Source organism: Spea bombifrons, chromosome 3, assembly GCF_027358695.1.
Source record: "Spea bombifrons isolate aSpeBom1 chromosome 3, aSpeBom1.2.pri, whole genome shotgun sequence".
In the NCBI taxonomy this organism is placed as follows: domain Eukaryota; kingdom Metazoa; phylum Chordata; class Amphibia; order Anura; family Pelobatidae; genus Spea; species Spea bombifrons.
The window spans coordinates 16811343-16824144 of NC_071089.1; the positions used below are offsets into that span (position 1 = coordinate 16811343).

The window sequence follows — 12802 nt, forward strand, 5'->3', positions numbered from 1 at the left end:
GGACCTCACACATTTATTTTTTGTTATTTATTTCAGCATTTCTAGAAGAAAACATGGCAAAACCATATGAGTTCAACTGGCAGAAGGCTGTCCCTTCATTCATGCAGGAAGGTGCTATGTTTGACCGATATGAAGAGGTAAGATTTTCTAACTAGGCCTACAATTTTCCTTGTGGAACATCATCTCCCAAAAGTGGTGGAAAGTTGCCATCCTGTTAATGAAAGAGAGGATGGATTTATAATGGTTAATGTTAGGTGGAGAGCAACTTCAGAAAGACTAATTGCATTTGTCAGCTGACTTTCTAAGATCCCTTTAAACGTACGTAATAACCTGGTATTACGTTACTATCGGTTTCTTTTATGTTCTCTGTATTGATATATTGACATCCTTGTGGGTACTGTATAATTTGTTTGCGTTCCTTTTCTTTTCTTTTTTTTGTTTGTAGGAGTCATCTGTGTTTGAACCGAACTGCCTCTTCAAAATGGATCAATTTGGTTTTTTTCTTACATGGAAAAGTGAAGGAAAGGTAAACTGTAAATCTAAAATTCATTTTACAGCTCAGTGTCTTATGACTTACTCAGAGTGGAATATTCTAAGATTTCAATTAACCCCTTAAGGACAATGGGCGGTTCCTAAACCCATTGAAAACAATGCATTTTGAGCCCGTACATGTACGGGCTTTGTCATTAAGGGGTTAAATATTTTGGACTGGTTTTTCGTGAAATTGAGCTCACTGTCCAATCTGGGGTTTTTCTGTCATCGAGGATCTGAAGGATCCCCCTATATGGAAACAAGTGAAGAAATCAGTGATGCCTCTAATTGGGGACTTAGTGATCTCTGATCCCTCGGTTGAAATCTGTAACAAATCACTGCGTTACCGTGAACCATAAAGGTCAAAATGTAAGAAACTTACAGAAGAATAATTCCACTTATACCAAAGTATCCAGTGTAGTCTTTAAACAAAAAAGACTAAATGTATTCCTTAAGTGGCAAAGGAATTGGGTATTGTCTTGGACCCCAGACATGTTGGTAACTCTAGGTTATTCTAGAGACTTTAAGAATAAAAAAACAAATTCCAGTACAGTATTTTTTTAAATTTGATTTTAATATAGACTATAAACCGTATATATTAGTGGTAACATAATGTAAAATCGGTGTCATATTTGCATACGTCTCTCTCCGTTAATTGATAAGGACCCCATAGACAAATCAGTAGGGGGTAGGCTTACCAGCTGCATACACTGTATTTAATATCACTAACATTTAAATTGTATTATATATTATATTATGCCACTATTAATTATTTTCCATAGTAACACAATTATAATAAATGTACGGCTTTTTCTTTTCTATAATCCAGTTTCCCATTTATTTTCTCGTATTTAGGAAGGCCAGGTTTTAGAATGCTCTCTAATCAACAGCATACGTTGTGGCGCTGTACCAAAGGTAAGGTTCTGTAACATTGTTGTTTCTTTATATCTATAGTGAGCCCAATAAACCCGAAAAATAATGCAATTCCTTTTTTCAATAGGCTAAGGAGAAATTTGAATGAATTCTTAAGAAAAAGAGATAGCAGGAAGAGACACAGACATATCAGAATATATCTCATTTTCTATTAATTAGCAGTCACTTAATGTATATATTTTAATTTATCTATTTATATTTATTCTGTGTATACTTTCTATAGTACATATTATTTTATGCATTTACAGCATTATAAGGCTTTTTTAATCTTAAAAAAATGTTGAAAACAAGATTCTGCAGCTGTTTATGACATTATTTTGGGTAGCTGGTGCATTATAAATCATCAATTGGCTTCCTTATGAAATCTTAGTAATGTCAGGTCACTCAATCATTGGTTACGCTACAATTTAAACCTTATTTCTTTCATTCATACAGGACTCCAAAATACTATCAGCGCTGGAGGCAGCCGGGAAGGCAGAGCAGGAGCTAGAAGGCCGGATAGTGTGTGTCTGTAGCGGTACCGATCTGGTGAACATCAGCTTCACGTACATGGTAGCGGAGAGTGTGGACGTGGCAAAGGTATAGTATTTCAAGCCGCCGCTACCCTGATCTGTTCATGTTAATTACAGCGTGACTCCTGCAGCGAAATAATTATTGTATTACCAACAGCTCAGCATTCGGTAGGCAAAGTACGCGGACTCGTACATCAAGGGAAAGCAAATTAATTCTTCGGGCTTTTTTTCCCCCTAAACAATGTCCCTTGCCACCTATTGCAAATTACCGTAACACAATGACGAGCATAATGCCGAACAGCAGCACAGATTAGTGTACATCTCCATGTAGCTGTCTAGGGATCATCTCTGTGTGTATAACGCTTTGTCCTTTCCAAGTAATTGGAAAGCTGCGGTCTTTAAGGTATTATTTAACTCCAGTTCCCATCAGTCTGGTTGGTTTAGGATGATGTGAGTTATTAAAAAAATTAAATAAAGCAGCTAGAGGGGCACAAGTTTACAGGATGCGCATCTCAGCCCACACACTAAAACATAAATGGGTTACATTGACTTATGGACACATAATATATATACCTGTATATATATATATATATATATATATATATAAAAGATTTAATTCGAGCCTATTGTATTATCAAGCCTTACGCAAGAATCCTGTTAAACTGTGTTTAATAAGGTCCCTAGATCATAGAGAGACCCTGTCCTTTTTTGTGTAGAATATATATATATTTATATATATTGTATAGTATTGGCTTGTATTTTATAATGATAACCCTCTCAGTGCCAGAGTAGGGATTTGCTGGTAGAAGCAAGGGGGTTAAAGCTCTCACAGCCAATAGTTAACGGCAGCATCGTACCTAAAATGATAAATATGGGGCATTTGTTTAATATATTTCCAACCACGCTCCCAAATACTGAAGAGGTGGCCTGATCCTGCGTCACAAGCTCTCCCTTGCCTAGACTTGGCTGTTACTTTCTGTTGACCTTTCTTCTCTCGGTGGACACAGAGACATGTCTTGCAGGCACCTGTAGACACGTCAGCGAGAGTGATTGATGTTCCTGCCGAACAATGTTAATCCTCCTGACAAACCTGTGGAGGTCACAATAGAAACCTGCACTGGAAAGCTACAGAAAATGAGGACATATAAACAAAATAAATGGATTGAAAGGCCCAGACAGCACAGAATTGGTGACACTGCAGTGGAAGTATATATATATATATATATATATATATATATATATATATATGCTTATATATATATATATATATATATATAGTGTTTCCCATGAGCTTCACTAGGCCGTTGCCACACGCTTGTGCTGGAATTAAACCTTCAGATGGAAAATTGTAATGACTGACCAGCAGCAGCTTCTCATGTTGACAAATAACATGTTCTTTTTGGGTACTATCCTGTTTATAGAAAGACGATATATTATTCAGTATCACCAATGGAGGGATATGGATGTAGCCACCCATATTGTCAGATATGCTCATTTACTTGTTTATTTGTTCCTCACTATATTGATGTTAACATTTGTTAGACCAAAAGTGTGTTATATAAGAAAGTAGAATACGCCACGCTTGCTTTGCTTCAGCTATTTCATAAACTAGAATTATACTTACAGGAACAATAAGGATATTGGTTGAAGACAGTTTAACGCGTTTCGCGTCTGCGCTGACCCTTACTCAAGTTGCGTTATACTTTGGCAAAGCTCATTTGCGCTACCTCTGTACTGACACCCGGTGGCTACACCAGGAACAACAACTCCCAGCACCTCCACTATAATGAACATAATAGAGTAATCTAGAGAGGGGGTACAGAATTGAGCCACCTTGTAAGACTAAATTTCAATACCATTTACTGCAGCTCAAACTATAAAATAATACAAAATTTAAAGTACTTTTAGCACTCCAGTGTTATAGATAACCCCTGCTAGCGTTTTTGTGGTTGCAATATTTCTGACCTGGGGGTAAAAGTCCATCTATGGTTCCCAGGTGACCCTTTAATTGTTTTGTACCTGCTTTATGTTGTACAGTCATCGACACACCACCAGCTGGATCGATTGGTCACACTAAATAGTGTTAGGACACACCAAATATTTTATTATATTTCACTTCATTATTATGATTACATAATTGCTGGAACAATGTTATTTATTCAGTAACACAAATTTCTTGAAGATGTATCTTCATTTAATAATCAATAAGATTATCTTGTGCTTGACTTCAGGTCATTCCAATTCAGTGCACACAATGTTAAATAATGAAAGTTCATTCCATTCTAGTTATTTTGATTGCATTCCAACCAAGTGTGAAATGAATAAAAATAGGTTTGAAACTGGACTATCTTGATATACAAACGTGTAAATGAAATTAAAATCCTATGTTTCACATAAAGAAACACTTGAAATAAAATGTGTGTATAAATTGGACAGAGGGAAATTTCAATTCGCCACATCACCTTCAACAAGTAAAACAAAAATGTTTTCCTTAAAGAGCTTGTCATGTATATCCATGATGGTATATCCAACCAAAGGTGCCCATGTTAAAAACAAAAAAAACAAAACAAAAGCCCACTCCCTCTTCCATCAGGATGCCAATTAGTGAAGCAGAGTTCTACCAGCCCCTTCTTACACGTCAGTAACCTTGAAAACAATGTGTTGGAATTCACATTTGGACTGTCGTGTCCCAAGGTCCAGAATCTGTACCCCACTGATGGTGCCCTGGTTAGGCGCAGAAGGATCCTTCTCTTGGTGACACTAGATACCATGTTCTTACCTCCCACATGTGCTGACGGTCAGACACGGTTATGAAGGGAACAGGGACTTGAGGCAAGAAGAACACGCTCACCCTATATTATCACTGAGACCCTGGCCCGTTCCTTTATTGTAGGATAGGGAATGTGCACGTTTTGATGCTTTTTACGGTAATACTGATGAATGTTGACCTAGTGATGAGTGATTTGTATGAGGACCACACCAACAGATTAGATTTTGGACCAAACCACTATTGTGGCAATCTTTCAAACCTGTTCTCGCTAGCATGAGGCTTTCCTTTGGCAAACCACCCTCACAGTTCCTTATTTAGACTTTTCTTTTACACATGCTGTAAAATTACCATTGTTTATTTTCTTCCTGAGTCGTGCTGGCTGTCTTTCAGCAGCCGAACAATGAAGGGCTTGTTAACGGTGCCATTAAGTATAACTAAGGTGGCTGAGAGTGGCACAACACAATTTTATTAGAACACAACTTTCAGGGTGTTTTCCTACCCAAAGTGTAAACCAGCTCAGTTTATGTATATGTTGAAAACATGTTTTATGTATTATTGTCTCTCTTTGAACATGCTGGTATTTTTGTTGTTGTGTTTATATATTGTCTAGACTCGATATGTGAAATTACATTGTTGATTGTATTTGATGTAGTTGATAGCCGTATGAATTGCAGGTGAATGTGTTATAGAAATAAAAGGATAAATGGTGTACATTATTATATAATAACACATGCATGTATATATATATATATATATAGATCCATACATATATATTTTTCTCCCTTTAACAGCAGTCCGCATTTCAGATTTTGTTGCATTTTCCAAGAGTAATAGCGTTACCAAATATGGATTTTGTTCCAGTAACCTAAGGCTCCGAAAACTTTTAAAGGTCACATTAAACAATAATGCATTCTTCATATGAAAAGGAGTTTAACCAGCAATACAAATTTCCAACTATTGTCGGAAAAGAACAGGAATTCCCTACCAAGCCGGGAGACCCTCAGAAGTATCCAGAAATAACACAATGCTGGTATTATGGCTTCCCTGAGTACATTAGTGTATTTGGAACTCGTGGGTTTGCCAGCAAACTAGTGCATGTAGTTCTCAGAGCAGATTTGCTTGCATGTCGTGATCAGCAATTCCAGATCTAAATAACCAGATTCTTTTTTAGAAAATGCTCAGCGCAGTTAGAGACCGGATTTTCAGGTTTTGCTTTGTAGTTACAGATACGCATCAAGTGCTCTTCCGCTTAAGGCTGCAGAACCAGTCGGGTGAAAGTAATTTGTACATGTTCTGTAAAACTCTTTCTACTTTTACGTGACGTAGTTTACTTCAAGCTATTATTCAGTAAGAGACAGGACCATTGTTTCCTCTACAATAACCCATCACAGAAACAGTAAAAAATGGGTTTATGGCTTTTTTCTACCTGTTGTTCCCTTGGAAAGCTTATTCGTCTGGATTCAGTGCCGGTAATACATATCACAAGTAACTGAATAGCAATCCTTGGATATATTGTTCCATATATATAAACTGAGATGAACGGTCGCACTCCTTTTTGTCTCTTGTTTTATGTGACAATCGTTTTGCTTGTGATATTTTTTACCTGTGCTGAATTGCTCGCCCTAGAAGGGACACTAGAAGTTCTCAGCATTAAAGTTAAACAACATTTAGCCGCTAACTACAGATAAAAGTTACACAATTAAACATGTAACACTCCTAAATATTTATTTCTCCTAATAAATAAAACATGATCACCAGTTATTTACCGTCTTCTATGCTCTTAAAGATACATATTAACTTGCAAGAGATGTTCACTCTAGATGTCTCATCATATGTTAGGATTTATATTTTACACTCCTAAAGAATATATACAGATTTGAAAAGTGACCTTATCCCTCAGGAACCGATGGAACAGACCAGACAGCAAGAATAGTGGGCTGCTATTGTGTCAAGACTACTTTTCACCAAACTAACTTTTTATACTCTTATTGTCATGAATCTGTGGAGAAAGCACAGTGGTTACCATAACATGAAACACAGGACAAAGGGTTAATACCAGAGTTGGAAGGGGAACTGTTGCCATCATAGCTTTAAGCCTTACTACTAGTTTATTAATTACTGATTACTTAAAACTGCTTTTAGCTATTTTATATGTCATAGCTAATATGTTATTCGTTTGGAAAATTTGCATTGAAACATCGATGCTATAAGGCTATATAAATTGGAAGCAGACTATGACAGAAAGAGCATTATCTGATCATCTTTCTTCCCTGTCGTTCTCGCCCATCTCTCCATTCACTAAAGGTTACACAAACCAATTAACAACAACTCTTTCTAAAAACAGAATCACATTAGTCCTAGCAGTTGGTAAGCCGTTGTCCTAGCCGTACCCATGTTAGGAATAATCTGGTGGGTCAAAGAAAGTTGGTCCAGAGCGATACTCAAGCTTATATAAAACTACAACTCTATGATGATTATAGTCCAGTAAGTCCACCATCAGTGATGGTCTGAACTGCTTCCAACATACTCTAGTCTCTGTGGTGCATTTGGTTTGTCTCCTACGTGTCTTCAGCCGTTGCAGCTCTTACTGATTTTGAAATAAATTTTGTCAAAGTGTATGGCAGCATTTCCACTGTAAATGAACCCATGACGATGTCTTGCTTTGGTTGTGTGTCAAAGGGATGTGCACTTCCTTATTTGTTTTATATGTTTGTATGTCTTTCAGCAATGGGTAGAAGGGCTAAGGTCTATCACGCATAACTTTAGAGCCAACAACGTCAGTCCAATGACATGTCTCAAAAAACAGTAAGTGTCTTTTATGTGTCTGCTTTCTTCATGTTTATCTTATGTTAAAATTATGAGTTTTAATGAAAGGACGTTCACAACATCTCTATTAATTAGTATCTGTACATTTTACTAAGTGGTTCGGCATACGTTTTAGCTGCTACTCTGTGTGTCTGTAGTGTATGCGCAAAAGTGGAACTTTTGTATATTTGTATATACAATGTATATTTGTAAATTGGGGTTTTTACGCCTTCACTCACTTTCTCACGCACTCTCTCTCTCACTCAATCTCTCTCCCACAAACTCTCTCACTGTCAATGTCCCTCTACCTTCTCCATGCTCCGCGTCTCCTTCTCCTTTGTTCCACTTCTTGTTCTCTGTATCTTCTGGCTTCTCCGTCATTCCGCTTGTCCTGGCTCTCCACAGCGTTGTCCCACCCTGGTGTAGTAGCTCCGCGAGAGGTGGGGAGCCTCGCCGATTGGAGGGATGGGGAGAAGTTATCTATGTTTTGTGTCGAGGCACTGCCCTGATGCGGAATTACTACACCTGGGCAGAATAACACAGACAAATCAGCTGTCAGACAGATCTCTCTCCGCGGATCCATCTGCATTATTCTGGTCTGGTGTACTGCCGCAATAAGGCAAGGCCTCGGCGCACACTCTCTCATCTGATTGGTGGAGTGGGGAGAAGCTTGGCACTACACCAGTCCAAAATAATGCAGATGGATGAGCGGAGAAGGAGAAGCGTTTCTACACTTTCTCTGTGGAACCATTTGCATTATTCTGGGCTGGTATAGCAGCTTCAGGGCAAACCACGGAAACGGCCTCTGCATTTAGTTAATGTCAGAGGAGTTCTTGGAAGTTACTCCACATTTAACTGTGCGTCATACAGGGCCAGTAGTTTTGAGAGAAGCTCACTGGGGTTGGCCCTTTCTACAGCATAGATAAGTTATAGACTCCCAGTTTAGTGAATACATACATCAGTTGTATTTAGTGCTAGTGTTTTTTCACTTGGGTAATTTATCCCGAAACTGGTATCCCAAAGACCTCGGGGTATAGACCCGGTTAAATGGACAATAAAATCAAATTATACTTTTTGTTCATTTCCTACTCTAATGTTGAATGATTTTAAGAACTCTTACCGTTGTTTTATCATTATTTTCATGTCAGCAGGAGGAAATTAACAGTAATGAATGAATTTGTTTTCTACGTCCAAACTTAATTATAGATAAACAAGGGCTGACATCATTTATTTAAAGTCTTTTTTTTAACAGTGATCAATGACTGGCATACTAAAGTAATGGGTTTCTTTGTGTGAAAATCAACAACAATCAAATTAGCAGAGGGAAAGGTCTCAGTGCTTGTGTCACCCGCCCCACGAAAAGCCTGTTTCTGAGAACTGATTGTAACGTTTTTGAATGCTTATTGCGATTCGTAAAATGCGATGCAAGTTGGCCACATTCAGTATTTTACATTTGCTGCTGCCGACTTGATCCATTCATGAGCTATCTATGTGAGATCAGAAAAGAAAGAACATCTACACCCCAAAAATATAAAAATATAAATTTCATTATCAAATTATAATCTTAGATGGATAGATTGATAGGCTTTGTGCTGTATTATTACATACTCTACACGGGAGTGCTGATGGCTAGGAAGGCTTCTAACAATAACGCTAGATTAAATCTGCAAATCAGAGTAGAAACTGGGTTAGTGACTGCCCTGGCTATTACATTTTATGACAGGGAGATAGCGATGGGGCTCTATAAAAAAAACTGAACAGAAACTAACATAAAAATGTTTACTGATGTGAGAGGTTAGCGGAGTATCTTTAAATGTAGGTATTATATATGCTTTCCTCATGCTAAAGAACGGTCTAGTGTTTTCCTTCTAGAAACACGTTCTGTAGTAGAAGGTAGAAAATACATCTAATTCCCCAGTTTATCTAGCTATCACAGGATGGAAGCAGGCCCAATGATGATACGTCTTTGAGATTTGTTTTAATATATGATGCGTTTTCATATGATTCTCTTTGCATTTATACCAGTAACATAGCTGGTCCACACACTAATTCACCACGGATTTCCACTCTCAAAGTCCTTCTTCCCCGAACCTGAACTAAAAAAGCTATAAATAGAGAAATGCTAAAAAAGAAGAATTATCAGCCAACCAAGTGTGTAGAGCTGTTTGCATATACATAAAGGTGGAGAATAATGAGGACAAATCAATTGGTTATTTAAAAAATAATAAAAAAGATGCAACGCACATCGCCCAGGTGATGAGAATAATACTTAAGTCAAAAAGGATCTAAAACTTTGAGTGGACTCCAATCGCTAAAATTAGAAGCAAAAGCCCATCTGCTGTACATTACACAAGAGACGGTTAATGTACTGCCAAAGATCTTATTGAATTATTTTGAAAATGATTTATGTGATTTCGTTGGCAGGTGACTATCATTCTTAAAACACATTGACATGATCATATCGTTTACATGGTGTTTGGGAATGCGCATCAAAAACAGTACTGACCTTTATTCCCCTTTTTTCAGCTGGATAAAACTGACCTTTCTGACAAATGTAAATGGAAAGATCCCAGTAAGAAGGTAAGAAGCTTTATATTTTCAAAAATAGAAATCATAGAGAAATATGAACAAATAAAGACGATAGATATATTATTTAATAGCGATCAATGTTACAGATATATCCAGGGTCCGGTCAGGTGGCATGATCAAAAATTAAAGACATCTCAGTTCTCATGTTAGGGCACGTTTATTAGTTTCAAATATTTTAAAGAGTCATTTAAATAATATTTACATTTTTATGAAATTTGATATTTTCATTTTTATGATATTTGATCATTTATTTTCTCTTTTTAGTATTACAAGAACCTTTGCATCAGGAAAAACAGAAAAGGTCATTTTTCAAGCAATTAAGGAGTTAGGCTTTCCCTGCGGAAAGGTATGATTGACAGCTGTCTATGCCTGTCTATGTTTATTCTGTTGTTTGCAACATTGTTTGCATTTTCGTTTCTTGTGTTGGCTTGAAACGGATAATAAACCAATCCATAAAGTAATCTTTGCTGAGCTATTATCTAGAGGTGGGATTTATTTGCTATTAGGCCTTTTGGCTAAAATCAAGTGGAGTACGAATAACATAGGACAACACTTAGGTCCTCTAACCTTAAGGCTGCGGAGGCCATGGAGCACAGGGTATGCTTGGAGCCCCCTGGGTAGGTCAACAAGGGTGCTTAACATATGTGTGTATTGTGGTGGAGCACAGGACAGGTTCACGCTGTCTGGCACAGTAGAAGCACCAAGGACTATTTTTATTCCTCACTAGCCTATGGCTGTGGGTCTGAGGTTAACCTCATCCATGAACTAGTTTGTTCATAATGCTTACCATGCTACCATGTTTTTTGGCCAGTAAAGGAAGGAAGGGGTTGTATATTCCATACCAAAGGGCAGCCTTTTAGTTCCAAATTATCTATCATATAATATTAACAATAATATGATTACTATGTCTACTAAGACATTATTTGTGTTTTTCCCCACAGAACGATGAAATTGAGCCATCTGCATTCACGTTCGAAAAGTTTTATGAACTTACCCAAAAGATCTGTCCTCGAACTGATATAGAAGAGCTGTACAAGAGAACGTAAGTCAATACGCATACCATATGTACTTGAATATGTAATTTTAATAACACAAGATTATCCCTGGTAAAAAGTAACTCAGAGGGTTGTTTAGATAGTTAAGCTCAAATTACTGAAGCCCTAACATTGTGGTGGTGTTATGGGTTTCCATGACTGGGTTACAAGCAGCCAAACCCCTAGTTAAGTGATGATTGGGCAAATCCACCTTTCCAGCACATTTTTCCATACTACTGATAGAAGATGTTGTGAGCTGCAGTCAACCAAATATGGTTGCTGGTTGCCCAACCGTGAGTTGAGTAGACATATGTACCCCATAACACCTATGAAGCAGGCATTCTGCACGGAATACTTGGCTCATATTCTTGTAATGTTCTGGCTTGCTGTAACCATCTATAGATTAATTTGCCAGTTTACAGGTTAACAAAGTACACAAAGTAAACGAATTAAGGTTTCACACAACCATTGCCTTAACTGTAACAGAATAATCAAGGCAAATTGTGGTAACTATTTGAGATGCATTATATTCTGAATGTAGTTATGTGAGCATGTTAGCCATGATGTTACACACACACACATTTATGTTTATATATTTTCTTATCAAACTCATTGTTTTTCTAATAAATTTCTTTTCAGCATTGGAGAAAAGGCAGAGTTTTTAGCGGTAGACCAATTAGTGAGCTTTCTAAATGAAGTAAGCGATTTCATCCATTAACTTGTCGGAATTTCTTGTTTGCGGTGGCTTGCCTGTTCCAGTGTGTGCGTTGCATGTGTCATGCAATCAGTGTGCTCTTGGTTCCTGCCCGCTGATCCTTCTCCTGTTTCAGAATCCGGGTGCAGTTTAGCAAATTTTTCTCTGTATTCCCTCTCGCTTTCTACATGCCTGCTTCCTACTTGCTTTTTTCGTGACGGCAGCCTTGTGTTTGTTAGCCTGTTCTAATTGTTGGGGTGATTTATTTTGTTTTGTTTTTTTTTATGTAGATGTGCTTATTGTCTAAATTGTGACTCTAGTTTGTCATTTATAGTTATGTTGGTTTTGTTAATGGCGTGATTGGTGTTATGTAGACTGGTAAATGTAATGGTTTCGTAAGCTTCAATGAAACATGTTCACCGCAGCTATTCTTTCTTCATAGACAGCATGACACTGAAGGGACAGTCTAGACTCCAAAAATTATAATAATGCATTTTGCCTGGACTCCGGTGACTATTTCTGCATGCAAATAGTTGCATGCATTGTTTAGCTATGAGACGTTAGTCTCATTTAAATAGTCCCCATCACCTATACTGAAACCTGGATGTGCAAGCAGAAAACTTAATTCCTGCACATGCTTAATAACACTGCCTTTGAGGTCAATAGGAGATGAGCTGCTATTATAGTCAATGGAAGTAGCATCAGCCAATCACATGTAAGCTTAGCAACCATTTACCGTAATGAGAATACTACTGAGCACGTGCAAGAAGTGTACACAAGAATGCCCTCTACTTTCAGTAGTGAGAGCCGAGGGAGGAGCTAAATGAAACTTTCTAAAAGTTTAACTTTCTAATCTCTGTAAATGAAAGAATGCATGCAACGATTTGCACGTGGTAAAATTCTCCGGTATGCATTTAGGGTTTGTATAGGCCTG

General features: G+C 37.5%; 1 protein-coding gene across 1 annotated transcript in view; it reads left to right on the plus strand.

Moving 5' to 3' along the window:
* Positions 1 to 12802, plus strand: part of PLCB4 (phospholipase C beta 4) — a 98788-nt gene that overhangs the window by 44506 nt on the left and 41480 nt on the right. Inside the window, exons 3-11 of the mRNA XM_053459510.1 lie at positions 37 to 137; positions 446 to 526; positions 1387 to 1446; positions 1900 to 2043; positions 7472 to 7551; positions 10078 to 10131; positions 10405 to 10486; positions 11082 to 11182; positions 11814 to 11871. Of these exons, the coding sequence (XP_053315485.1) occupies positions 54 to 137; positions 446 to 526; positions 1387 to 1446; positions 1900 to 2043; positions 7472 to 7551; positions 10078 to 10131; positions 10405 to 10486; positions 11082 to 11182; positions 11814 to 11871 (744 nt within the window). The 5' untranslated portion in view covers positions 37 to 53. The remainder of the gene's footprint in view (positions 1 to 36; positions 138 to 445; positions 527 to 1386; positions 1447 to 1899; positions 2044 to 7471; positions 7552 to 10077; positions 10132 to 10404; positions 10487 to 11081; positions 11183 to 11813; positions 11872 to 12802) is intronic.